Here is a 27,546-nt window from a genome sequence, read left to right on the forward strand (position 1 = left end):
CCCCGGTGGGGCGGAGGGGGGAGGGAGCGGGGAGGCGGGGCGGCACGGCCGGGTACGGCCCCCGGGGCGGCCCCTTCCCGCTGCCCGGCCCGCCCCGGCCCGGCGGGGGGCGGCTGGGGGCCGGGGGGACCCGCTACAACCCCCCCGCGGCGAGCCGCGGCGGCGGGCGGGGGCGAGCCCCGGGGGCTGAGCCCGGGGAGGGTCCGGAGAAGTGGGTGGCAGCTGGGTGCGTGGGCAGGGGGGTTGTGGGGCGCAGAACGGGGGCAGGGGACCTGGGGTATGGGGGGGGGGATACGGCAGAGTCGCGGGGGGGTCACAGGCAAAAGGGTCGGGGCTGAGGCCCTGGGGGGGGGGGGGGGCTGGAACCAGTATGCTGAGCCCCCAGGGCTGGCTGCCGGTAAGGGAGTTGGGGGCAAGCCCGCGGCAGGGGTCCGGGGGGGAGGTGTGTTGGGTCTGAGTGGGGTGATGGGGTGGAGGGCTGGGGCCAAGGCCAGCTGCTGCACTGGGGCAAGTAAGGCAGGGAATGGACAGAGTTACCCCAGGGGCATTTCACTGCTGGGTGCCATCTCCTGCCCAGCGCCCCCTGCGCTCCCAGGGAGCCCTTTGCCCCATGCCCTCGCTCCTCGGGGTGCCCTCCCTCTGTACATCCCGGGAGACGTGCAGCGCTGAGCCTTCAACCCAGCCAGGCACCGCTTCTACCTGCGCCCCATCCCTCATGCTGGCCGTGTGGCCATGCTGCTGCCAAGCCCCCTGTTACAGGGCTCCTGGCCCCTCCGTGCCCGTGTCAGTGCTCCACTAGTCCAGATGGAAACTCCAGGAGAACCCCCAAAGCTTCTTCCAGGAAAAGAAGTGGCTTTTCTAGCCACAGAAATGCCACGGCATAATGCATACCATGGCTTGTGGGGTACATTTGATGATGAATAAGCATGAAACTGTAGTTATCTGCTTTCTGGCCCCTGTTTGCCGCTCTGGATGAGTGTACGTGAAGCACAGGAAAGTATCAAGATGACAGGAGGGGTGGGAGAGGAGGTCTGAGGGGCCAGACATCATCCCTGGCATGTTTTAGTGATGGACTGTATGGTTCATGCTGCATGAAGCATGCTGGTGACTTCTCTGGCAGAGAGGGCAGGGGCCATTTGTGGCTGGTGCTGTGAGGCGAGGGTCCCGGTTCTGGAAGAAATTGAGATAAAACTCGGTGCAGGCTGGGGCTGGTACCCGTGCTGCGTTGAAGTGCTGCCCTCGCTAGGGCTGAACGCGAACCCAGCGGCTGCTGCCTGCCTGGGGCCCAGGGGAGAAGAAATCCAGCCTGCCTGGGGAAGCAATCCGACCGCTATCCTCCCAGCCAGCAGCTCCGAAACACAGCCCCAGCACCTTTAGCAAGCCCAGCACCTGTTGTCAACTCCCTGTGGATGAGGAGCTGGGGAGGGCAAGCCGGTGGGTAGCCAGGCCCCCGGTGAGTGTACTCTTCAGAGCACGCAGCAGCTCTTTTTGGGGTGATCCTGGCAGCGTGGGATCCCTCAGGTTTTTCCCCAGGTTGAAGATTGGGAAGGAGAGCCCAGCAGCTCCAGAGGGCTGGATCAGCTAGCGTGTCCTGTGTGTCTGTCCCGGCCCCTGGGGCAATTGGTGCCAGCCCTGCTGCAGTGCTACAAACACCGGGGAGGATGGTCCTCGCCCCAGGCTGGGCCTTGCGCATGGGCAGAGCATCCCCACTCCTTCTTGCTCAGAGCGGAAATCTGCCATCTTAAACCAAAAACCCACGCCAGGCAAGCTGCCTTCGCCCGCAGGAGCTGCCTCTCCAAGTGAAACGCCTGGGCTTTGCTTTCCTTCCTGCACTGAGGGTGCTGGGGGATGCTGTTCCCCTTCACCCGGGCACAGCAGGTCCCAGGGACTTGCTGCCAGCTGGGTGGTGACACTGCACACTCCCGCAAAGGCCATGTCACTGCCAGTCTGCTCTGATGGGGAAGAGACCCAGTGCTGGGCTTCCCCAGAACTACTGAGAAGTCCCTCGACAGATACCACCAGCCTGTTGAACAAAGCCAGAAGGCCAAATTCAGCAGAAATAGGTTGCTGAGGGAGAGGAGGAGGAGGAACCATGATGAAATCCAGCCCTTTTTGGGGGTGGGAGCTGCCCCTGGATGCACCAAAGACCAGGGGATGCTGCTCGGTACTGGGGTGATGAGGAAAGCCTGGGATGGAGAAGGCTTTTGGGGACTATCTCCTGCTCCAACCATGCCTCTGAGGCGCTGGGTGTGGGAGGCAGCCACCCAGTGCAGCTGTGGCTGGGGTGACAGAGCAGCCAGGCAGGAGGATGCTTTTCCCCCTGGTCTCAGCTCTTCTCCCCCACTGCTGGAAGGTCTGAGGCTGAGCATGGCTGGCCACGGTAACTGTCCTTCTCTGTGGAGGGGGATCCAGCCCCCAGCACCATGGAGCCAGGCTCGGGACCGGGGTGGGTGTGAAGCCGGGAGCGTAACCGCAGACTCGTCTCCCTCCTTCGTCTCCCCTGGGAGAGAAACCAGCGTGGGCAGCCAGATGCACCGAGTCCCTGTTTAGCTATTCTTTTTGTTCATTTGCATAAATTGCAGCTTTTTTTGGGGGCGGGGGGACGGGGACAATTTTGAGAAAGTCTCATCACCCCGTATGACGAATCTCTTCTGTTCGTCACACTTCCGACGTGACCCTCTTCTTGCCGGTCACATTCCTGGCGGAGAGGGGGAAAAAAAAGCCCAGGCATCAAAATAACCCAAAGCAGAAGAAAAAGCAGCACGCCACAAAACCCAGAAGACAAATGAGGAGCTGGAAAAACTTGAAACATCCGCAAGGAATTTCAGGGTTTTTTTTTCCAAAACTCTTGCTGACCCCATACGCCTTGTCCTTGCCAGACGGGTAGCGGCGAGGGGTGGCAAGCGAGTGCCTGCTCCGCTGCCGTGCCATGTTATTGCCAAGCTCAGCTTCCCCCAACTAGCTGCTGCTGCCCAGAGAAGCCTTGTCTGCCTGCTCTTCATCAGCGGCACGGCTCTGGGTAGCCGTACAGCGATTTTCTCGCCTTCCTCAAGCTCAGCACTCTCTTTGGAAGTGTTTGTAGCAGTGTCTGAATAACCTAATTTAGAGCCCGTTAGGCGGGGAGGGTTTTGGCCGGCAGCACGGTGCTGGGGAGCTGGATGGAAGGATGTGGCTGGCCGGGATCCTGCTGGATATTCACATGTCAAACAAACAAGGCTGAGAGTGCCCTGCAGAGAAGAGCCACCCTCCTCCCTGCCCAGGAGCGCTCAGTCACCGCAGGCTGGTGCTTCCTCACCCATCCCAGCCCCACTCTCCTTCCCAGGGACCCCAGTTCCCCAAGGGATGGGAGCAGAGCACCACCCTCCCCTCCCCAGTATCCTCTCCCATTCCTGCTTCTTCCCCAGCTCTGGTTTCCCCAGACTAAAACACCCACCAGGCTTTCAGCCTTTCACTTCTTCCAGGTGGTGGGATTTTGCGGGGTCACAGCTCCCCAGCATGGGCAGGTGGGTGCTCTCATGGCCCAAATGATGCAGTGACATGTTGGGGAGGCACCCAGTGTCCTGCACCTGGGGGGGGGTGGGGCATGGGGATGGGGAGCACCCAGGCTGGTGACAGCCTGGTGCTTTTCCTCCAAGGGTGGTGGGTTTTCTTTGCCAGGAAGCTGCGCTGAGCATCTTAAACATGCCCAGACACCCTGGTTTAAAGTGGTCATTAGAGGCAGAAGTGGCAGCTGATGCAGCCCAGCACCTGGCAGGGCTGGTCCCTGTGTCCCCTCATCCTGACCACGGTGGTGTCCCCAAGAGAGGGGAGTTTTGAGGGACTGCTCAGATGCTCGGTCCCTCAGAGCTGGGAACGCAGACCTGCTCTGAGTCATTGGGTGACCCAGGCAGGAGAAAACCCTGCCGATTGTTTCCAGCTGTGTTATTGCAGCACTGCTCACCCCAGAGCGCTCAGCCAGATGAGAAAATAGCCCAAGCCAGCCGGGAAATCTGCTGAAAGGTGCGGGCAGCAGCCAGCTCCGGCCGTGGGGGGCAGCGGGTCCAGGGGCTGCAGCCACCCCCTCCCGCTGCGTTTTGGGGAGCTGCCGGCATCTCCACTGTGGCCGCATCCTGTCAAATCCGCCAAAGGGGAAAACAAGGGGGAAAAGAAAGCAGCTGCGGGGTGGGAAGGCGTTGGGCAAGGAGGGGACGGTGGAGCAATGTTTCCCCAATTGCACAAGCCCTGAAAGCCCGGGGCAGGGTTTGGCCCAGCTGCGGGATGACCGGAACGAGCAAGGAAAGTGTTTTTTGCTCGGTGGCGTTTCCAGCACGAGCAGGGTGAGGAGTGGGGTGGCTGCTCCCTGCGCCCCCCGCGTCGCTTCCCCGGGGCAGGGGTGGGAGTGGGGGTGAGCACCGGGGTATGGGAGGGGGCTGGGGCCAGGGCAGAGTGTCCCCTGGGCCCCCAAGTGACAGCAAGAGGGAAGGGCCCCCGCCAGGGCCAGGGAGGAAGGGTGGGCTGAGTAGGGGAGAGGGGCTGGGGGCTGGGGAGCTGCTGAAGGGAGGGAGGAAGTGACAGGAAGGAGGGGGAAAAGGGAAGGAGGGAGGGAGGGAGGAGGGAAAAAAGGAAGGAAGGAAAGAAACGAAGGAAGGGAGGGAGCAAGAAAGGAAGGAAAGAGTAGAGGCTGGGAGGGAAAAAGGGACAGAGGGAAGAAGAAGAGGGAGGGAGGAAGGGAAGGAGGGCAGGAGGATGGAAGGGAGGAGGGAGAGAGTGGGAGGGAGGAAGGAAGGAAAGAAGCAAGGAAGGAAGGAAGAGAGGAAGGAAGGAAAGAAAGAAGAGAGGCTGCAAGGGAGGAAGGGACAGAGGAAGGAAGCGAGGAAGGAAGGGAAGGGAGAGAGGAAGGAGGGAAGGAAGGAAAGAAGGAAAGAAGAGAGGTTGGGAGGAAGGCAGGAAGGAAGGAAGGAAAGAAGGAAATAAGAGATGTTGGGAGGGAGGAAGGAAAGAAGGAAAGAAGAGAGGTTGGAAGGGAGGAAAGGACAGAGGAAGGAAGGGAGGGAGAGAGGAGAAAGGAAGGGAGGGAGGAAGGAAGGAAGAGAGTATGGGAGGGAGGAATGAAGGGAAGGATGATGGGAGGAAGGAAAGGAGGGAGGGAGGAAAGAAGGAATGGAGAGGGATTGGGAGGGAGGAAGGGGCAGAGGAAGGAAGGAAAGGGAGGGAGGAAAAGAGTGTGGGAGGGAGGAAGGGAGGGAAAGAAGGAAGGGAGGGAGGGAGGAAGAAGCAAGGAAGGGACAGAAGAAGGAAGGAGAGGGAGGGAAGGAGGAAGCAGGGAAGGGCAGGAAGGAGGCTCCTGCAGTGTGTGTCTGTGAGTGTGTGAGGTTTTGGGTCCTGATGTGTGAGTGCCCACCCAGCCATGCCACTGGGGGGGGGGGGGGGGGAGGTGTGGGTGCCCTGCTGTGGGCCCTGGGTGCTGGCCCAGCTCCCATCCTTTCCCCTCCCCTCGCAGGCACCCAGACCCACACCACCACAGGGGAACAATCCGGCCATAACATTTATCTTCCTATCTTCCTCTCTCTTTTTTTATTTTTTTTTTCCTGCTTTAAATCAGGGCTGTTTCACTGGCGCTGCTCCTGGGGCAGGGGCTGAGCCTGGCCTGGGCTCAGCAAAGGGTTTGCTTAGCTCAGAGATGGTCCCAGCTGCTGCAGAGGGGTGAGGACCATCACCCTGGGAGCTGCATCCATGGACAAGTTATTCTGCAGCTGCAGCACCTTTGGTGCAGTGTCCCGGGATAAACCCCTCAACCCTTGTCTGAGCTGCATGTTCCCCTCTCCCTGGAGCCCCCAGGCCAGAGGCAAGCCCCTGCACCCACCGGAGTATCCCAGCTGCTGCGGGAAAGGGATCCACATCCTGGGTGAAAATGAATCCACGTCATGGCAAAAGCACCTGAGAAGCGCAAGCAAAGTGAGACAGCACTCAGCTGGGTTAGACCTGCTGCAGAGCAGCCCATACCTCCGTGGGGAAAAATCCTGGGGGATTTTGAAGCTGACTTTAGGGAAAGTGAAATGAAAAAAAACCAAACCAAAACCAAAATCAAAACCAAACCAAAAAAAAACACCCAGGAAAGGCAAAAAAAAAAAAAAAAGGGATTAAATTAAAGCAGCCTGGCTTACTCCTTTAGGCACAGAGGCTGGTCAAGCCTACACATCAAGGCTTACATCCCTCTGAAACTCGGTGGGTCTAAGAGCTCCGCTGTCCTGAGGAACAGGCTGGGTGGAGAAGGCAGCTCCCAAATGTGCTGCCCATGTGTCTCGCTATTTCCCATTGAATTTTAGACTAACCCAAGCACTCTGTCCCCATTTAGTTGGATCGCTCAGCCCTAAAATCCCTTTTAGCATGAAACGCCTGTGGGTCTGCATCAGTCTTCAATTTAACGAACAAATCCTATCGCCTCCGGTTCGAGCTGGCCCGTCTGCTGCCGGGGGCCGGCGTGACCTCGGCACTGCTGGGTGCTTTTATTTCGGTCACCAGTTTGATCACAGCAGATGGAAGGGACACGTGTCGAGGGGAGAATAACCTCTTCACCCAGCTCGGAGAGGCTCCATGGGACAAAGGCTGGCGGGAGAGCCGGAGCCAGGAAAATGTGGCTAAAAGCATATTTGCTCGGAGAGGCTGTCAGGGGGAGACAAAGGCAGGAAGCAGATAAACGCAGGGAACGAGGCTAATTGCTGGGATTAGTCACCCCGGAGCATTCGGGTGCTGCAGGGGTCAGGGCAGGAGGCCCGAGGAGGTCAGGCGAGGAGAGATGAGCTGGAGAGAGGTTTTGGGGAGAGCTTTGGATTTGTTAGAGCCGTGGGGAGGGCTGGTTGGGTGAAGAGCAAGGGGTGACCAGGGCCTGGAGCCCATCTTTGACAATGCTATAGGGTAAGACATGGGATCCCAGCTCCCCTGGAGTCCCTGGCCACCCCCAGCTAGGGAGAAGCTGGGCAGATCCCAGGGGCACCTAATCCATACAGCAAATAAAGCCTAATTCTGCAGAGGAGTCTTGATTCAGGGTATAAACCCAAGCAAGTGTCTCAAAGATGCATCAGCTCAGCCCAGTGCGTGCCAGGGGGCCAGAGCCCTGGGATGGGGATGGGGCAGGACCAGGCCTGCTGCACAGGTGTGATGGGGAGAGGCAATCTGTATCCACTGTGCTTCGTGCTGCAGGGAAAAACACAAGATTCCCTCCCTGGAAACACAGGGCATGGGCTGATTTTATCTTTGCTGTGAACACACTCCCTCCCTGCTGCCCCAGCAGATGCTCCCAGCCCCAGCAGAAACCCATCCGGGCAGCTCTCCCTGGCAGCTGAAATCCCCTCTGCCAGGGAGTTTGCTGGATCCCAGACCAAATAAGGAACTTGTGGCTAATCTTGGGCGAACGGTGCGCAGGAATCAGTCAGCGTCAGGCACACTGGCGAGCGCCCTGTGAGCTCTGCGCCCAGCTCCCGGCACGCTGGCAGCACGGCAGGCTCGCAGGGCTCGGCACGTTCGTCCGGCAGCTGTAGTACCGAAACCAGCTTTAAAGCAGTATCTAGAGAGAGAAAGGAAGGAAGGAGAGCCCCAGTGATTAAAAAAAAGCAAAACAACAGCTTTTCTTTACCTTTATTTCTTAAAATACATTCTAGAAACTGGAGCAATCCTTTGGGCTGGGGCTCAGATGCCTTGGGAAGCTTTTTCACGCAGGAGCGACGTTTCCATCCTGTGAGCCTCTGTCTCCCTGGGGTGCTGGAAGATCCGAGCTCCACTACCTTTCCAGCTGGGAGGACTCAGCACTTTCTATCTTGCCTTTTAGAGTAGCAGCTGAATTATTTCTCCTTTCCATGCACTGAGCCACTTCCACACACTTCTGCTCTGGCCGAGTTGCCCAGGGCCAAGAAACTCTCCTCTTTCTATACAAAGCTTGGGTTTCCATATTATGGACCTGTCTGTGATCTAACACCCTGTCTTCCTAGCTCTCCGTAAGGACAACCTTTCTCCCAGAACGTTTGACATCCTGAGCAGAAAGTTCTGTGCTGGGTCACAGCTGGAGTGTGTGGGATGGACCCTGCGTATGGAAATCATCCGCAGCGTGGGTGGACACCCTCCAGGAGCTGCAGGCTGCAGAGCTCCTGCCAGAAACCCTGGGTGCAAGCGGGTGGCTTGGGATTGCTGGGTGGCCGGTGGGTTCTCTTGCTGCTTGGAGCTGATGACCTCCAGACCCACCTAAGCAACATGCGCATCCTTGAAGAGGCACCTGAGCAAGTCTTGATGTACCTTCTGGTCCTCCAGACCCACCAGGGAAGGGTGTCCCTGTGTGCGGGAGCGGTGGGTCAGGGTGAGAAAGTGCTGAGTCATGGGGCGAAGCCGATCCAAAGAAGTGAGACCAAAGTTAATGAGAATCGCTCCCAAAAATGGAAATGTTGAGAGCTGGGTACTGTGCTGGTGGGAATCTGCCCCGCTGCTGCAGCTTCCCTGCTGTCAGCGCCCGGCGGGATTCTCCCAGGAAAGGAGATGGTCCCAGAGAAGGCAGCAAGCCCAGCCAGGAGCTACGGTCCCATGGATGGAGCCACCAGGAGAGATACCTCGATACGGCCTGAGGGGAAGCAGAGCTACCCCACCGGAGGGACATGGCCATCCAGCAATTCTCCCTTTGTCCCCGACACAATGCAGAGGTTGTTTCTGCTGCTGGCAAGCTGAGCTCACCCCAGCCATGCACCCATTGTGGATTCTCAGATGGCTCATAAGTGTTGAGCTCAAACCCAAGGCTGCGCCCAGCTTCTCAGGCAGGGGGGGGCAACTAATAGGGTCTCTCTTATGTTTGGTTTTATAGATCCTCAGACATGCTACTGTCAGATTTGGCTGAAATTATCCAGCAGATTCCAGTTTTTAAGGATGGGGGATAAACCCTATAGACATCCTTCTCTGGAAACAGTCAAAACCCACCTGGATGCGGCTCTGTGCAACTCACTCTAGGAGAACTTTCTTTAAGCAGGGGGTTGTACTGGGTGATCTCCAGAGGTCCCTTCCAACCCTCACCAGTCTGAGATTCTGTGATCTCTTTTTTCTTATGTGAGGCTAAAATACTTGTGAGTGCTGATTCAGGGGGCTCAGGTGTGCACAGTCCCTCCCCTGTGACAGCCCTTTCCTACCAGAACCAGAAAGATGCTTCAGGCACTAGTTCGTTGCCCTTCCTGCCAAAGAGCCCAACCTTGAGCAGGACTCGTTTCCGATAACCAGGAGGAGAAACCCTCTGAGGGCATTATTACAGTGACCCACTAACCCGGCTGGCAATAGATCGCTGCTGGCCAAGCCTGTGCTGGAGCTGGCCAAAGCCCTGCTCTTATGCTAGCCCCACACCACCCCTGCTCCCACCTGATGTCCCAAAGCACCGAATGGCCCCGCTGCACCCTGTGAGTACTTGCTTTCTGCTACAGTCCTCAGCCCTGCTTCTGTCACCGGGAATCAAGTTTCTTTTCCTGGCTGCCCCAGGAGGATGCAAGTTTCCTGCTGCTTCCCTTATCTCTGCTGGCTGCAGCGGCTCAGCGGTCCCAGGGCTGCCAGGACTTGGGGAAAAGGCTGCCGGGATTTCCTGCCTGAAATGGTCTCTGCACCAGGGATTCGCCTGCCCATCCTCCTCGGTGGGAGCCCAGGGCAAAGGTGAGCCTTCAGCAGGGCAGGGGGTTGCTGCCCCCCACCTTCCCCCTCCCAGCCCCCCATTTAGCAGGAGAGCGATGTGGGGTTTGTCCTGGTTTGCCAAGTGTAGCAGAGCGAGTTGCAAGTGTCCAAGGTCGGGGAGTTTCTGGGTCTGGCTGGATCCCTCCCCAGCCCCATCCCACAAAGCATCCTCTACCTCCTCCAGCTCCAGCACATCTGTTTCTGCACAAAATTGCACCAAGTAAATTCCTATTGATTTTTTTTAATGCCCAAGCTATGAAAAGGGCTAACCCCCCGCCCCCCAGCCAAAGGCTCTGCTGAGGCACGTGGAAATGATTACATGGATCAGTCCCTGCAAGCACCTCCTTTCCCAGCACATGGTATGGGTGGGCATAGCCTGTCCCTGTTCCTGTCCCCATCCCCATCCTTGTCCCTGTCTCCATCTTCATCCTCATTCTCATCCCCATCCTTGTCCCCATCCTCATCCCTGTCCCTGTCCCCGTCTTCATCCCCTTCTCCATCCTCATCCCCATCTACATGGCCATCCCCACCCCTGACCCCCTCCCATCGCTGATTCCCATCCCCATCCTCACCCTCATCCTCATCCCCGACCCCATCCCTGACCCCATCCCCATTCCTGGTCCCCATCCCTATCCTGGACCACATTCCTCTCCTCATCCCCATTCATCCCCTATCCCTGTCCCCATATTCATCCTCATTTTCACCCCCTTCCCCATCTCTATACCTATTCCCATCCCCTTCCTCATCCCCATCCCCACTGCCATCCTCATCCCTGACCCCATCCCCATTCCTGGTCCCCATCTCCATCCTCACCCTCATCCTCATCCCCGTCCCCATCCCCATCCCTGTCCCCATCCCCATGCCCATCCTCACGCCCGGTGAGGGTCCCTAGGCTCCCCATCTCTCCCAAAGCCCCAGGGATGCCCATGCCAACAGGACTCAGCTCCCGAGGCCAGGACATGACTCCAGCTCTTCCCAGCTGCTACTTTTTTAACTGACTGGTGCCGGTTTTGCTGAGGGGGTGGTAAAAAGGATTTTTTAGCATCTTAAAGACTGCACAAAAAACCTGGCAGCTGCCCCACCCAGGTGGCAGAGAGTCCTCAGGGTCCAGGGGCCCTTTTTGCTCAGGCATAGGGCACCACTGCTGGACGCAGCCTGGGGAACCTGTGTAATTGGCAGCTCCTCCCTTGAAAACCCAAGTTAATTTACTCCTTAATATATATATATATATATTAGAAAAGCCTTAATGAACCGTCTCCAGACAGCAGCCACAGCAGCCTGCAAATCATCCGCCTGCATCTTTCCCTGGCAGCAGCAAGACATTTCATAGCTGTAACATTTCCATCCCACCAGGGACGGCCAGGTTTGTATTTTCAATAGCCCCTGCACATCCCACAAGGCAGCAAGGCTGTCCTCTCCCCTCTCCTGTCCCTTCTGCCCAGCACCACCTCCTAGGTGCCACCAAATGCCACCGTTCCCATGGGAAGGACATCCCGGCTGGGGTGTCACCAGGCAGAGGGGTTGCCAGCCCCTCGCGGTGCCTGATTTTCCCAGTGCGCCCCAGAGCAGTTTAAGCTTCAAAGCAAAGCCACTTTTTTTGGCAGGGGGAACTCCTCGAAGGCTGCGGACCGTGTCCAGCTGGCCTGAACCCTGCTCAAAGCCCTAATGGTTTTCCGTGGCCAGGCGAGGCGTCTCCCTCCCGGGGCCGGGGCTGGCCAGCTGGCTGCAGCTGGGGGGTGGCAGCTCACCGGGACAGCCGGGCTTCCAAGCCAGTTCAGCCCCAGTACAGGTGGGAGCTGCTTTCCAGGATGCCTGGGATAAGGCGGCTTGCTTGCTGCCCGGGACTGAGGGGATGGGAGCCACAGTGACAAATCCCGTCGTCGCTGCAACAGGGATGGGGTGGAGGGCGTGCAGCTGCTTCCCCTGTGAGAATTCCTGCTGGGAATGCCACGAATGTGTCCCTGATATATTTCTCTCACCAGCCTACTGGATTTGACACTTCTCTCCTTCTTATCTGGCATTCCTGGGGCATGTATACATTTTGGGACAGATGTGATACTAACACTGGCCTGGAGCCATGGAAGTGCTCCAGGAAGATGGAGCAGAGCTTTGGGCTGCTCCCAGCCCGGATTTCCAGGAGCACTTGGGGAATGCAGCTGCCTGGATTTGAGCTTGTCCTTTCCTCCTCCACTGAGGGTTCTCCCACCCCAACACCTCAAACCCATGGCAGGGAACCCCACCGGCCACCCATCCGCAAAGCGTTGGCCCTCCTCAGACCTCTCTGGGTGGAGATGATGGAAAAATGGGTCTGGGAAAGGATAAACAGCAGCGACCCTGAGCCTGGGTGTTGTGTGTGCGTGGGGAGCCCGCAGCCGGCCCCGCTGGCTGACAACTTGCCAGTTGAGCTGCACGACATGTTGTGGCTGTTCCAGTTTTCCACCCCCGCCATCCTGGTCCCCTGTGGATCAGGAGTCACGTCCCTGCCCGGATCGAGGGAGCGGGATGCGAGGAGAGCGAGTGGGCAGCGGGCAGAGACCCCCACCCACGGCGTGGGCCCGGGGGTGGCCAGGCACTGCAGCTGGGGGGGCTGCAAGGCCCTGGGGGTGGCGGGGCACAGTGCGGGGATGTCCCTCTCCCCTCGGGATGCCACCGCCGTACCGGGCCCGGGCGGGGTCCGGGGATGTCCCTCTCCCCTCGGGATGCCACCGCCGTACCGGGCCCGGGCGGGGTCCGGGGATGTCCCTCTCCCCACCGGATGCCACCGCCGTACCGGGGTCCGGGCGGGGTCCGGGGATGTCCCTCTTCCCACCGGATGCCACCGCCGTACCGGGCCCGGGCGGGGTCCGGGGATGTCCCTCTTCCCACCGGATGCCACCGCCGTACCGGGGTCCGGGCGGGGTCCGGGGATGTCCCTCTTCCCACCGGATGCCACCGCCGTACCGGACCCCGGGCGGGGTACGGGGGTGTCCCTCTCCCCCCGGGATGCCACCGCCGTACCGGACCCCGGGCGGGGCGGGCAGCCCGGGGCGGATTTTGGGGTAAGACCCGATTGGTCGGGGCCGGGGCCCGAGGATCCAATGGCGGCGCGGCTTTGGCCTGTGCCCGCCCCGCCAGCGGCGCGCCCCGTCCCGCCCCGCCGGCTCCGGTTCCCTCCGCCGGGTCGGGGCTGCCCCGTCGGGTCCGCTCCGCTCCAGCGCTCCGCTCCGCTCCGGCGCCGTCGGGTCCGGTGGGCGCCGTCTGGGGCGGGGGGATGCCGTGGGCCGGCGGCGGGATGCGGGCGGTGGCGGCGGTGCTGGCGGCGGTGCTGGCGGCGGGGACAGCCCTGCCCCGCCCGGGGCTGCTGCCGCACGGCCCGGCCCGCCGCGATGCCCGGCTGCGGCCCGGCGACGACGAGAGCTCCCCCGGGGTGCCGCTCCGCCGCCCGCTGCGCCTCTACGGCCGCGCCGCCCGCCGCCTCTACGTGAGTCCCGGCCGGCCCCGGGCCCCCGGCCCTGCTCCTTCCCCCGGCCCCCGCCGCGCTTGCTCCGCGCCCCTTCCCCCCCTCCATCACCGCCCTCTGTCCCTCCGGCTTCCCATCCCTTCACCCTTCTATCCCTCCCTCCTTGTCTCTTGTCTTCCCGCTCCCCTCCTCTCCATCCCTCTGTCCCACCACCTCCCTCTTTATCTTTTCGCTCCTCCATCTTCTAATCCCCCTCCCATCCACCCCCTTCCTCCCCAGCCGTTCCCCTTGACACCCACCTCCCCTGACTCCCACCCCAGCCCCTCCAGATGTGCCTTTGCCGCCTCCGCCTCTGCACGTGTCCTCCCTCCATCCATCCCTTTTTCCCCCCTCTCCTGCCCGGTGTCTCCCGCCGCGGAGGAACAAGAGGGCTTTCTCCTTCGCAGCTGTTCCCCCGTCAGCAGCGGCTGCAGCTGGGGCGGCCCCTGAGCTGCAGCTCTCTGGGGGATGGAGAAGCTCGAGGTCTTTGTTTTCCCCCTGGCCGGCTGGGGCCACGCGGTCGCAGGGCGCTCAGCCCTGTGCCCCACTCCACTGGGGAGGGGTGACGGGTGGCAGAGGCACCTCTGCAGCTCCTGAGCACCCTGCGCCACTCTACCTGCAGGTGGGGACCAACGGGGTCATCTCAACCCAGGATTTCCCCAGGGAGACCCAGTACGTGGATGACGATTTCCCCACAGACTTCCCTGTCATCGCTCCCTTCCTGGCCGACCTTGACACCTCCGGTGACAGAGGGAACATCTACTACCGGCAAGACGACTCTCCGGACGTGCTGGACCAGGCTGCGGGCTACATCCAGGCTGGGTTCCCCCACACCACCGGCTCCTTTGCGCCCACCAACACGTTCATCGCCACCTGGGAGGACGTGGGCGCCTACCAGGAGCTCTCACAGGACACAGAGCCCTCCAAGAAGGTGAGGCCAACAGGCTGAGATTGGACACCCATCCTACGTGTTGTGGGAGGATGAGTCTTCCTCATGGCGGCTCCAGCCTTGGATGAGCACTGAGGGAGATGTGGAGCTCCTCATCTTTGCTCAGAGCAGCAGTGGTGGTGGGTCTGTTGGCTTTGTTGATGGGCAGGAGAGGTTTAGTGGTTGCCTTCAACTCCATGGTTGGAGGTGCTCAGGCTTTTCCCTGCTTTTCAGGCAAAGCTTTACAGTGCTGGTGGCTCTGAATTTGCAGGGCAGAGTTGGACCAGGCGCGGCTGTGGGAAGTGGTGGCCCAAGTCACCCATCGTGCTCCTCACCTTTTGCCAGTGGCTTGGGGCTTGTCCTGCTGTCTGCCTGCATGCTGGGCTGATTAATGCTGCTGGCCAGGAGCCGGCTTCAGAGTTTCCGCTGTGGGTTGATTTTGTGTCTGGAAAACAAGCTCGTAGGTGGTCTGCCAGGTCAGGGAGGTGACCTGTGCTCTCCACCCACGGGCTGATAAGGCTCCTGCGTGGGTGGACCTCCAGCGCTGCCTTTCCCTGAAAACTGCTGGATCTGTTGCTGGGGCATAAGCTGTCACATTAGGCTGATGATGTGCTGAGGAGGTGATGGTGACGCTCTGCCAGCACCGTGGGCTTCTTGAAACGAGCTGAATGTGAAGAGTTGCAAAAGGAAAACTCCGGTGATGAATGCCCAGAGCTGTGCGATGGGTGATGGGCTTTCGCTGGGGTGGGGTGGGCTGAACCCAAAGCCCACCAGCAGCTGCCAGGTCCCCATGGGCCACTGGCATCCATCCCCACCAGCCGTCCCCCTGCTCCGGGGCCCTTCGGTAGCAGGCTTCTGAGAGGGAAGCCAAGAGGGGAAGAAACCGAGGTTTGGAAGGAAACAACACACATTTTTTCCTCTAATTTAAAACTTGGGAAGGCAGCTGAAGAGATGCCATCAGGGGCCTCACAGCGACCTCGCAGCCATCGAAAGTGCAGCCTCCTCTTCCCAATTTTTTTTTTTTCCCTCTCGGAGAAGTTGGATCAGGTTTAAAATGAAACTGGTCTTGCTTGGAAATGAGCAGCTCCGGGGAAAGCTTCATTCAAGATGCACTGAAATGCAGCTCGTACCTGTGCTTTGCTGAACTCCCCCTTAGCCAAAACCGGTAAAAAACTTCCCAAACACCACTTTTTTCTTACCAACTATGCTGTTTATTGAAACGCTACCCTCCTGCTGCTCAGAACCAGGATTGCCCTCAAGGCCTTTAACCCCCCATTTTGGAAAGTCATGGCTCATCCTTTTTGAGTGTCGAAAGCAGAAACCTGGGTTAAGGCCGCGGGGGTTAGAGGCTCCCCAGGCCCCTGGCTTGGGGGTCCCGCCTGGCCGGGAGGTCTGGCAGTGCTGCCAGCAGCACCCTGTCCCTCCAGCTTCCTGGGGACATGCTCCTAGTCCCCGTGGTGACGATTTCCAGGGCTGCAGAGCGGGTCGAGAGCTGACCCCACTTCTGCAGAGGCAAAAATTGCCCTTTGGGCTGGAATTTGCCCTTTGCAGCTCTGCCGGGAGCAGCTGGCTGTGAGCCAGGGGCTGTGTCCACCCCCCTCGCTCTCTGCCCTACATCCCACGATGCCAGCACATCAATGTCACCCACTGGGTCCCCCCTTGCCGCCCACCACAAGGCAAAATGAGCCCTGCAGCTGGCTGCGTGGGGGAGGAATCCAGCCCTGGGGAGGAGGGGTTGTGTGTCCCCCCCAGCTTTTTGGCTGCCTTTGCATGGGGTCTCTGAATGCCCGAGTGTGCAACACACACAACAAGGCTCTTTATATCCCGTGGGGCTGCCAGGAAACCTTGTGATGCCCCGGGGGCCCTGCACCCCGAAACCGGGGCTGGCACAGTGGGGACAGGCAGTTCTGGGCTCGGGGGTGATGTGAGGGGAGCCCCCACCCCTCCTGCCCCTGGCTCTGGGGCTGAAACTGGGAGTTTAATCCTTTTTCCTTCGCTCAGGCATCGTTCCCTGCTCACTGCTGCTGGCAGCTTGTGGGGAAGGGCTGCTGCTGCATGCTTATATTTATTTATTCGGAGAGCAGGACCTGTGTGGGGTGAGGGTGGGGGCTCGCCCAAATCCTGCAAGCATTGGTTTCTCTGCATCGGGGGTGACTGCGATGTGTGTGCGTGTGTGTGGATTCTCCAGTGGCTTGTAAGGGTTGTGCTCGCTCTGCAGCCTGTCCATCTGTGGGTTATTGCTGCAGTCCCGCTCCATGGCACAGCCTCGCTCAGGGGCTGGCGCAGCCCCAAGGCTCGCCAGCACGGCACGGCAGGCAGCCAGCGTGCCTATAGCGGGATGTATGGGTGTGGGGAAGGCGGGAGTACATGCATGTTTTTTCCTGAGGAAACCAAGCTAAAATTGTTCTCAGGGGGAAGCGAGGGGGGTGCGGGTCTTCCTCTGGTGCTGCTGGGATGGAGGGGGGCTGCTGGTGTCAGGGGCAGGACAGAAGGAGGGGAACAGTAGTGAGGGGCTTCCAGCTGCAGCGTGCCCACCCGTCGCACTGGTTACATGGCCAGGGATGCTCCTGGGCATGGTACAGGGCTGTCACCTCCCTGTGTGACAGCTCCAAGGAACACTCCTGCACCCAGGCAGCTGAGTGGGGGTGGCCTGGCTGTGTCATGGGCTCCCGTGGAGGATGCTGAGCATCTTCCCAGAGTGTTGCACTGGGGTTTGGCCATGTGCGAGCAGCCTCTGCTCCTGCTCTTCCCCAGGAGGTCTCTGCAGGCTTATGGAGGGCTCTTTTGGGGTGCTTGCATGCATTGCACTGTGCAGGGAGCTGGCTGTTGCATCCCTCATCCTCTTCCCTGTCTCAGTCCTCTGCTGGGTTCCTGCCCCTCCATGACATCCCTCTGTCCTGCTCTCCCTTTGGCAGCTTAACACCTTCCAGGCAGTCATAGCCTATGATGATGAGGACACGTATGCCATCTTCCTCTACCCTGATGGTGGCCTCCAGTTTCTGGGGACGCGGCCCAAGGAGTCCTACAACGTTCAGCTGGAGCTGCCAGCCAGAGTGGGCTTCAGCCGGGGGGATGGCGATGACCCAAAGAGGGACGGGCTTTTCCACAGCCTGGCCAGCAGTGAGCAGGCTCTGAGACGCCTGGAGCGGTGCGTGATTCTGGGGGGGCTGTGCTGGGGGGACAGCATCACCTTCTCCCAGCCCCCAGAGCCTTTTAAAGGCTGGAAGAAATGAACTGGGGAGATGGGCGGCGCCATGGCGCTTGGTCCTGCATGCATGGGAGCTTTTTGGGAGCTGCATTTGGGGTCCTGTGAGCGGGGGTGTGGAGTGCGGCCGCTCGGTACCTTTGGGGTGAGTTTCCCACCAGAGCTGTGATGGATGTGCATGTGTGCTGCTGTCCTGCAGGGAGAGCAACGCAGGGGTACGTGGCGTGTGGGTCTTCCACGTAGGCAGCGTGGCCCCCCTGGAGCACGTGGAGCCGGGGGTCGGTGGGGCAGCTGGCCCCAGTGTGCCCCAGAGCCCCGTGCATCATGCCCCTGGCACCGCCGACTACACCCGCATGCTCTACAACCGTGCTGATCACACGTCCACGGAGCTGCCAGTGCAGCGTGGTTCAGAAGCCATGTCACCCAACTACGGATCCCGTGTCCCGGCGCTGCTGGGCATCGTCCCCGAGGGGCTGCCTGCATCCCCGGGGCAGGAGCAGAGCCGCCGGCTGCACCCCGACAGGGACGGCAGCGCCCGGCAGAGCTACTCTGGCAACCCCTCTTCCTACAGCTCTGGGCATCACGGCGTCGGCGTGGAGGAAGATGTGCATTTTAATCCCGACGGTGAGTGGCTGCAGCCCCTCCGATGACCGTTTGGGGACAGCTCATGGCGGGTGGCTCCCTAAAAAAGGCCTCTTCGCTGCAAGCTGATCTCTCCCTGAGCAGCCGGAGCTGGAGCTAGCGTGGGCTGGCATTGCTCCTGCAAAGCTGCTGCCCTTCCAGCTCCTCTTCTCCTAGCCAAATCCTGCTGCCAAGGGGCTGCCGGAGCCATACGTCCCTGCCTGCTGGGTTTGCTGCTGCCCTGCCCCACGTTGCGAGGAGGGAAGCTTGAGGGATGGGAAGCTCAGAGAACATGTTCTAGTGGTCGCCCCCACTGCCACTGAGCGGGCTGCGGAGCCGGTGTGGCATGTGCCCTGGGAACCACAGCCCGGTCCCGTGCCGGCTGTTTCCCAGAAATATGCAGGAACTGGATCTCTTGCCTTCTGTCAGATCCGCCTGAAATCAGGCAACACAGCCTCCCCTATGCACCCTGGGTGGCTTTCTTGGGAACTGCCCCGCCAGCTGGGGGAGTTTTGGGGGCCAAGGAGGCAAGATGCTCACACCTCATGAGGGGTGGCTTTGTCACCCTCTCCCCAACCATGTCCCCTTGTCCCCAGTGTTCACCTACAGCGCGGCTGGTAAGGAGACGTGTGCCCAGCACCACGGGCGCTGCTCCCCGCACGCCTTCTGCACCGACTATGCCACTGGCATCTGCTGCCACTGCCGGGCCACCTACTACGGCAACGGGCGGCAGTGCCTGCCCGAAGGTACGCAGGGTGGGCAGCGAGGATGGGCATCCTATGCCTGGGTGGCCGCTGCCAGGGGTGCCCGTCTTCCTCCTGCCCAGGGGCTGTGCATCGCCTCAACGGGAAGGTGAGCGGGAGCCTGATGGTGGGACGGGCATCCGTCCGCTTCCAGGACGTCGACCTGCACGCCTACATCGTGGGCAGTGACGGCCGAGCCTACACAGCTATCAGTGGGGTGCCCCAGCCTGCTGCCCGTGCCCTCCTGCCTCTCCTGCCTGTCGGTGGGCTCTTCGCCTGGCTCTTCGCCCTTGAGGAGCCCAGCTCTGAGAACGGCTTCAGCATCACCGGTGAGCGGGGAGCTGGGATGTGCCACCAAGCCCCATCGCTCTGACGGATGTGGCTCCTGGTGGGGTGGCCTGGCTCAGACATGGGGTGATGTACGGCTTGGGGCAGGTGATGAGGGGTGGGGGTTCAGGGCAGCCTCGTGGCTTCTCTGGTCACTTCCCCAGGTTCAGCTGGCTGTCACCTCCCTGCTGTGAGGCCTCACAGGTGTGCCAGAAGAGTGGGAAAGGATGTTTTGGGGATGTACTTCCTACAATGGAATGCTGCCTGTTCCCTTTTCCTGCCCAGGTGCCGAATTCACCCAGAGCCTGGAGGTGACCTTCTACCCTGGGGAGGAGACGGTCCATGTCACTCAGATGGCCGAGGGCCTGGGGCCAGACAATTACTTAAGCCTTAAGACTCACATCCAGGGCCAGGTGCCGTTTCTCCCAGAGGATGTCACTGTCCACATCACTCCCTACAAGGAGCTCTACCACTACTCCAGCTCAGGTAAGAGCCTGTGCTCAGTTCCAGCTTTGTTTTCTCGCACATCATCCCTACGTGCCCTCCTTGGAGCACCCCCAAAAAAACCCATCCCCACCACGGTTCCCAAAATCCCATAGTCATCAGTGCTGAAGCCAGTCCTCCCACATCCCATGGTTGGTTTTTTTTCCTTGCTGTCTGACAGCTGTGACATCCTCTGCTCAGCGGGAGTACGTCCTGGCTGCGGGGACCGCCAACCAGACCTTGTCCTACCGCCTACGCCAGAACATCACCTTTGCCGGCTGCCCGCACGCCCGCCTGCCCGCTCGGCAGTGGCTGAGCGTGGTGCGTGCCTTCGCCCTCTACGACAGCCAGGAGCATGTCCTGCGCTACGCCCTCGCCGCCCGTGTCAGCTCAGCACAAGGTGAGCTCCAGCACCCACCCCAGGGTGCCGGCTGCTGCCAGGGGATGCTGCTGTCTCCTGCCCGCTCTCAAAGCTGCAGTGTGCTCACTTGACCCAAAAACAGCCAAAAAAGAGAGGCTGGTGGGTTTTTTTTCAAGCAGCTTGAGCCAAAGCGCTCCTGGAATGGGGGGGGGCACAGTGGGGTTGGCACTGGGTGGCATGGCCACAGGTGCCTGTGTAGGATGAGGGTGCCGCTGCACAGCAGTGATGCCTATGTCAGATATGTGGGAACCATTGTTCCCCACTCCCTGTATCTCCTCCGCCCCCTGCCCCCAACATCCTCCCTCACCTGCAGACGATGTCGAGAATCCCCCAGTGAATCCATGTCATGACAGCACGCACACCTGCGAGGCAACAGCACGCTGCCAGCCCGGTGCAGGGATGGAGTACACGTGCGAGTGCGCAGCTGGGTACCACAGAGCTGGACGGGGCTGCCGAGGTGACTGGGGGCTGTGGGTGGGTGCAGGGGGTGGGGTGGTGGCCCCTTTCCCCCACAGGGCACCCACTGCCATTTGGGGTGCTGGCACGTGCCCCAGCATTGCAACACTTGCTGTCTCAAGAGCTCCTGGAGCTGTACTAAGGATATGGATGAATCAGGGGGGGAAACTGAGGCAGGGGGCTGGGAGGCTGCTGGGGGCACCTGGGGGAGCACTCTGGGGGTATTGTGGGGATGGAGGGAGATGGGGGATGGGCACCTTGGGGCAGGACATCCCCCCCAGCCCAGGAGCAGCCAGACCCCAAAAATGGGGGTGTCTCCCCTTCTAGATGTGGACGAGTGTGCCGAGGGCCTGAGCCAGTGCGGCCCCTTCACCGTCTGCCTGAATGTGCCAGGCAGCTACCGGTGCGAGTGCCACAGCGGGTACCGGCCAGCAGAGGATGGGCAGGCGTGTGTGCGTAAGTGCCAGCCCTCTGGTTTGGGGTGTCCTGACACCTGTACCCTACAGAGGTTGCCTGGCCACCCCCTTACCCCTCTGTCCCCACAGCGCTGGCACCGGCAAGTAACCCCTGTGAGGACGGGAGCCATCCCTGCGCACCCAGGGACCGGGCACGCTGCCTGCCCCGTGCTGGGGGCCGCCCTGCCTGCGAGTGCCTCCCCGGGTACACCGGCGATGGCATTGACTGCTCCGGTACGGGGGTGTGCAGGGGACCACAGGGTGCCCACCCCACACGGCTGCTGGGGTGCCCTGCCCTGGCTGATCCCCATCATCTTCCCCATGCGCAGACGTGGATGAGTGTGCCGAAAACCCGTGCCACCTGGCTGCCACCTGCTACAACATGCCAGGCTCCTTCTCCTGCCGGTGCCAGCCTGGCTACGAGGGCGATGGCTTCCAGTGCACGCAGGGTAAGGCTGTCCGGTTCGCCCCCACACTAGCTCTGCCCAGGGCAGCTTCCCCCATCCTCATTCTGTGGCTGCTTTGGCTCTCCTGCCAGCAGAAGGGAGCACGCAGCGGCTGACACCCTGCCAGCATGAGCGGCTGTACCCACGGGCAGTACCCCCGGGACCCTCACCCGTGGACGACGGGCACATGCCCCAGTGTGACGAGGAGGGTCGGTACCGGCCCCTGCAGTGCCACCGCAGCACCGGGCACTGCTGGTGCGTGGATGCTGCGGGGCAGGAGATCGCCGGCACACGGACAGCGCCAGGCAGCACGCCGCCGCGCTGCGGGAGCCCAGGTCAGTGCCACCCTGCAGCACTCGAGCGGGTGAGGGTAGGCGGGTTGGGTCCTTCAGCATCCCGTTGGCATCCTGATGGGATCAGCAGGCACCGACCTGTTGGGGTGAAGCATCTCCCAGCCCCACGGTGCAAGAGATGCCCTGGCTGGCTGCGCTGGTCGTGCCCAATGGCAGAGGGTGGTGAGAAGGTGCTGGAGCAGGCAGAGCCCTGCCTGTCCCTGTCCGGCTGGACTTTGGCCCCAGCCACCAGCAGAGTGGGGACAGTGGGGCTGCAGTGAGTGGCAGGGACCCTCTGACCAACCACCCGGCTGGGGGCTTCACTGCTATGGTCTGGGTGCTGCTGGATGCACGGTGGGGCACATCAGGGGAACTCCGGGGTCTTTAGGGTGCCCTGGCCCGTGGTGTTACAGTGGCAGTGGCCATTGGGGCACCTCCTGCATCATCTTGTGATGGAGGGGACAGCCATGGGGTGTCGGGGAGGCTGGAGAGGGGCAGCCCCAGCCCCCCTTGTCCAAGGGGGGAGCAACATGGTGCTGGCAGAGCATCACCCAGCACCTGCAGCCCTGGGTGAAGCAGGGCCAAATCCAGGTGCCAAGCAGGTCCAGGGGAGCTGTGTGGCACCCTCTGAGCCCAGGGTGGGGGTGTTTGCTGCCAGCAGAGTCCATCCAGCAGCTGACCCCATGTGAACATGAGCGGCTGTACCCACGGGCAGTGCCCCCGGGACCCTTGCCTGTGGGCAACGGGCACGTGCCCCAGTGTGACGAGCAGGGTCAGTACCTGCCCCTGCAGTGCCATGGCAGCACTGGGCACTGCTGGTGCGTGGATGCTGCGGGGCAGGAGATCGCCGGCACACGGACGGCACCAGGCAGCACACCGCCGCGCTGCGGGAGCCCAGGTCAGTGCCTGGGGGAGTTGGGGGTGCCACCCTCTCCCTGCAGCACCCCATCATCTTTAGTATGGAGGGGCACCCAGCAAGGAGAGGGGGATGTGGGGCTCTGGCAGAGCCCTGAGTCCCCGAAGCTTGCACATGGGGGTCTGTGACAGTGTGGGTGACTGTCACCCTCCCTGTGCCAGAGCCCACGGAGCGGCCCCACACCATGTGTGAGCGGTGGCGGCAGAGCTTGCTGGAGCACTATGGGGGCAGCCCCCGCAGTGACCAGTATGTGCCGCAGTGCGACACGGGGGGCAACTTCACCCCACTGCAGTGCCACGGGGACAGCGGGTACTGCTGGTGCGTGGATGAGAGCGGCAGGGAGATCCAAGGCACACGCTCAGAGCCTGGCAGCCCCCCACCGTGTAAGAGATGAGTACCCCAAGTGCCACACACCCACCCCCCATCTAGCACAGCACAAGCTCTGGCTGCTGCACACCGCTTTGGGTGCAAAGCCGAGGGGCCAGTGCTCCCAAAGCCATCTCTCTCCCTGTCCTGTGTCCCCCTGCCCTGTCTGTGTGTCAGGTCTCCCCAGTGTTGCGCCACCCAGCATCCGGCCCTCGCCCCGGCCTGATGTGTCCCCACCGGCCACTGGGACCTTTCTGCTCTACGCTCAGGGACAGCAAATCGGCTACCTTCCGCTCAACGGCACGCGGCTGCAGAAGGAGGCAGCAAAGACCCTCCTCTCCCTGCACGTACAGTATCTCCAGTGCCTGGGCTGGGGTGCAGGACCACCGCAGGGAGTTAGGAACAGGCTGATGCTGCAGCTCTGTGTTGCGCATCTCCCTGGACCACTCTTGTCAGAGCCGTGATGCTTTGAGGGGTCACCTCTTGAGGGTTGATGTTGGGTTTGCAGGGACATCGGCTGTGCCGGCTGGCTGGGTGCTGAGATGGAGGAGGAGCATGCTCCCCTCTTCCTCCGGCTGCCCCCCAGCACAGAGGCACAGACCTGGGGCTGCCAGCAAAGGGAAGGAGCAGGATGCTCGATGAGCTCCCCTGGCCATCATCGTGGGGCCCGGACTGCCAGCTGCACACCTCTACTGCAAGCTTGCCTTTTCCCTTCCTCTGACTTCTCTTGGAGCACGGTCATGTGCATCTCCAGCCAGGCCAGACTGAGGGAGAGGAATGCTGAAAGCTGGGCCATGACACTCCCTGAACCCCAGGGAACTGAAACACCTTGCCAAGTATTCCCCCTCCCCATCCTGAAGGTCATTCCTCGGGCTGGCTTCACTGTTGGAGCAGTCTCTCTTCAAGCCAAGGGGTTCCAAACCCATCTGGACGTGGGTGTGCATCTGCAACAGCTGACCTAAAAATCTCTGCTGCAGGATTCAGCCAGGGGTGTGCAGTGGGAGCTCACCGGTGTTGGGTTTTGCCAGGGAAAAGGGATTTGAGCGTCATTCCCCATCACTGCCTCTTGCAGAGTGCCCTGGGCAGCTCCCAGTGCCAGCTGGTGGGATAAGGATGCTCACTGAGCCTCTTGCCTGCGCCTCAGGCGGGCTTTCACCCTGTGTCCCTCTTCCAACCCTGGCAGGGCTCCATTGTGGTGGGGATTGACTATGACTGCCGGGAGAAGATGATCTATTGGACTGATGTAGCCGGCCGGACCATAAGTCGGGCGAGTCTGGAGCCAGGTGCTGAGCCGGAGACCGTGATCAACTCAGGTGTGCTCCCATCACCAGTGACACCTGCCCAACGCCACAGCAGCGGGTCCAGGCCAGGCTGTGCCCACCACAGCTCTGGGGCTGTCCTGCTTTGGGGTCCTCCATCCCCACGCTCGCATCCCTTGGCTTTGGGTCTGGCAGGTTGGGGCACCATGATCTGTCCAGGAGCAGCACGTCCCCAGCCGCTGACCATGTCCATCCCTCTGGCAGGGCTCATCAGTCCCGAGGGGCTGGCAGTGGACCACCTGCGCCGAGCCATGTTCTGGACCGACAGCGGCCTGGATAAGATCGAGAGAGCCCGGCTGGATGGCTCTGAGCGGCAGGTGCTCTTCGACACTGAGCTTGTGAACCCTCGGGCCATCACAGTGGACCCTGTCCGAGGGTGAGCAGCAGCGTTTCCGCAGGGATTTGCATGCAGGGCTTTGCAAGGTGCAAAAATCAGACACACACAGTGGTGCCAAGGCCCCATCCTGACCCTGGGAGCAGCTCTCCTACATTGTACACCCCGTAGGAGGGACTGGCGCTGTTCCCCAACCCCTCTTTTATTTAGTAATTCAGGATTTGGCTAAACCTGCTGTTTCAGTGTCAGGATGTACGTTATTTTTAAAAGCTTTGAAACACGCCTGGCGTTCGAAAACACAAGCTGTGCCTCCAGGGTGCTGCTGCAATACAAAATGTGCTACTCCTAAGACTCGCCCTCATCTAGGAGCTACAGTTTGGGTTGTAAACATGTTTGAGATCATTCTGGTTTTCTTCTAGAGATTCTTCAAATCCAATAAAGATTTATTTCAGGCACTGTTAAGGGGAAAAACCAGGCCTCTCTCTTGACAAAAACCAGTAACAAAGCAAAAGCCAATGATCTTCTACCACTCCTAACTGTGGTGTGTCCTGTTTGTTCATTATATAATTATTTCCCCAGCAATCTTTACTGGACGGACTGGAATCGTGAAGCACCCAAAATTGAAACTTCTACTGTCAGTGGAGCCAGCAGGAGGGTCCTGGTGAATAAGGACATCGGCTTGCCCAACGGCCTGACGTTCGACCCCTTCTCCAAGCTGCTCTGTTGGGCAGATGCAGGTAACTTCACTGAGGACGGATCACGCTACGACACACTAAGCCTCGAGGGGAAAAACAGTGATGTCTATCTTTAGTCCCTTGCTGCCTGTGGGCTTCTCTGCCCCTCTCCCCTATCCTGCCCCAAAGGACTTGGTGTGATGGGGTTGAGTGGGCTCACAGCGTGAGTTGCTTCTACATCCTGAGGCTCAGAAGCTGTTTCAAAATCTAGCGAATACAAAGAACATATTGGGGGGGGGGGGGGGGCGGTATGGGGGGGTTGGGTTGTGGCCTGGTAACTGTCTTGTGTTTAAAAAGGAACGAAGCACCTGGAGTGCATATTGCCCGACGGCACAGGCCGGCACATCATACAGAACAACCTCAACTACCCCTTCAGCATCATCAGTTACGCCAATCACTTCTACCACACAGACTGGAGACGGTAAGGGAAGAAAACCTGCTCCCTCCCACAGCCAGGAATGCTCAGCTAACAGCTCCTAGGGATCCGCTCCCCAAAGCGGCTGGGACCCAGCCTCCACCGCTCTCTGCTGCATCCTGCTAGTGAGCAGCTTGGAGCTACAGGGGGGAAAACACACACTGTCCCCAGTCCGCTCCCTGGTCCCGAGTCCCAGAACCTCACCAGAGCGCTCTCTTGGGTCTCCTGCAGCGCCACACTCAGCAATGCCTGCTTGTAAATCTCAGTGCAGAACAGTTGTTTAGAAACAGCCCCAGCTTCCTGGGAGGGACAGAAATAGTGGCTGGTTTTGGTTTTTTTAAATAAAACTTGGCGCAAGTTTCTAAATCTAGATTAATTCAAAGAAAAGATTCTGTCCTCAGTTGTTCCCTCTCCCCCACCACCCAAGGCCCTTGGCATCGGGAACTTGCCTCTATTCCCACTCCAGCTGGAAGCTCTCAAAACTTCAAATTTTAGCAGATTACTAGCAGCACTTAAGGACTTGCCATGCTTGGAGGAGACTCTCAGGGAGATAATCTCTCCTTGGAAGGCTGTTTCTGCGACTCTGCATCATCAAAGAGAAATGCACTGAATGAGCTGGACATAGATTTTACGGGGCAAATTTCTTTCCACTTGTTCTGCAGGTGTTCCAAGCAGTCTTTTTAGCTGCCTCTGTTCTTAAATGCATGCAGATGGGGGAAAAAAAACCCCTCAAGTTTCATAGGTAAGTAAAGCACTTCTCCCTCTTTTATCACCAGGGATGGTGTGATAGCTATTGATAAAGACACCGGCTCCTTTACCGATGAGTATCTTCCAGAGCAGCGATCACACCTCTATGGAATAACTGCAGTTTATCCCTACTGCCCTGGAGGTAAAACACACACCCCCACCCACCCCCTCTGGCTTGTCTGACAGCTGCTCAACATACTAAAGATATCCATTTCTCTCTGCAGCAAGGAAATAGTAACACTGCTATTTCAAGAAAAGCAACTTTGCCCCCAAAAGAACTTCAGACCCAGAAAACACTCGCTGCATGCAACCAAGGGGGGGGGGGGAAAAGCCCTTAACCAAGGCCAATGAAGCAACCTACTTCCCTGCTAAAGATTATCAAGTATTTTTGGAAGTTATACCTCAAGTCTTTACTACTGTATTTTTTTTAGAAATTACAAAACATTGATCTATTACAAAAAAAAAAATGGTCCTATGAATCTTAAGACCATTACTCTAACTCTTGCTTATGCAAGCAAATTTAAAGTATAGCTTTCTTATTCAAATGTTTTATTTTATTGGAAGAAGAATGGATTAATTTTTAGTAGTTTTGACAATCTGACCAACAGGTCCTTTTATCCAAAAAATAAGTGCCTATGGGGAGCTTCGGATGCAGTATATTGCTGGGTCTAAGTAACTTGCAGCCCTGAAGACAGAGACTGTGTGCTCCAAAACTGTGTGTGCAGAAGAGTTACGTGATATGGCAAAGGCATTGTATTTTTTCCAGAAGAGAACTCTGTATTTTCACCAACTGCCTCAATGCATGTCTTTTAGTATTTATATTAGAAGAATATGCTAGAATTGATCTGTTCATGCTTGTTGGGTCTTCTAAGTGCCTTCATAGACCTACCCAATGGAGACCAATACATGTTCAGAAATACCATTTACGTTGTAATGCTTCACTTTTTTCTAGGTTACTTCAATAATTGAATAAAATGGTTGTTTTAAGTTTCCCTTTGGATTTAGTTTTTAAATATTTCAGTTGTAGGGCAGACCATGGAAAAGCAACAAGCAAGCCAGGAGTGAGCTGTTCATATGACAGGACCTCAGCAAAAGAGGAATCGTCAGAGACTTTATGTAACACTCCCCTCTGAACACAAAGCCAAACACAATGA

The 27,546-nt window shown here is 59.4% G+C and overlaps 1 protein-coding gene across 3 annotated transcripts; it reads left to right on the plus strand.

Moving 5' to 3' along the window:
• The first annotated feature begins 12,809 nt into the window (after positions 1–12,809).
• NID2 (nidogen 2) lies at positions 12,810–27,384 on the plus strand. Of its 3 annotated transcripts, none has more exons than XM_055715586.1 (22): positions 12,810–13,126; positions 13,767–14,075; positions 16,988–17,220; positions 17,477–17,901; positions 18,495–18,644; positions 18,725–18,970; positions 19,254–19,454; positions 19,633–19,851; positions 20,186–20,329; positions 20,656–20,784; positions 20,874–21,017; positions 21,113–21,232; positions 21,325–21,564; positions 22,220–22,459; positions 22,639–22,860; positions 23,021–23,190; positions 24,027–24,156; positions 24,367–24,538; positions 25,076–25,233; positions 25,528–25,651; positions 26,422–26,534; positions 26,617–27,384. In XM_055715586.1, exons 1-22 carry the CDS (start codon positions 12,917–12,919, stop codon positions 26,625–26,627), a joined length of 4,110 nt encoding a protein of 1,369 aa, XP_055571561.1. In that variant the 5' UTR covers positions 12,810–12,916; the 3' UTR covers positions 26,628–27,384. The 3 variants fall into 3 exon arrangements, with proteins under 3 accessions (XP_055571561.1, XP_055571562.1, XP_055571563.1); XM_055715587.1 differs by having other exon boundaries at positions 22,223–22,459; XM_055715588.1 differs by lacking the exon at positions 22,220–22,459.
• Positions 27,385–27,546: the final 162 nt, after the last annotated feature.

The sequence above is a fragment of the Falco cherrug genome, chromosome 7, assembly GCF_023634085.1.
Source record: "Falco cherrug isolate bFalChe1 chromosome 7, bFalChe1.pri, whole genome shotgun sequence".
In the NCBI taxonomy this organism is placed as follows: Eukaryota; Metazoa; Chordata; class Aves; order Falconiformes; family Falconidae; genus Falco; species Falco cherrug.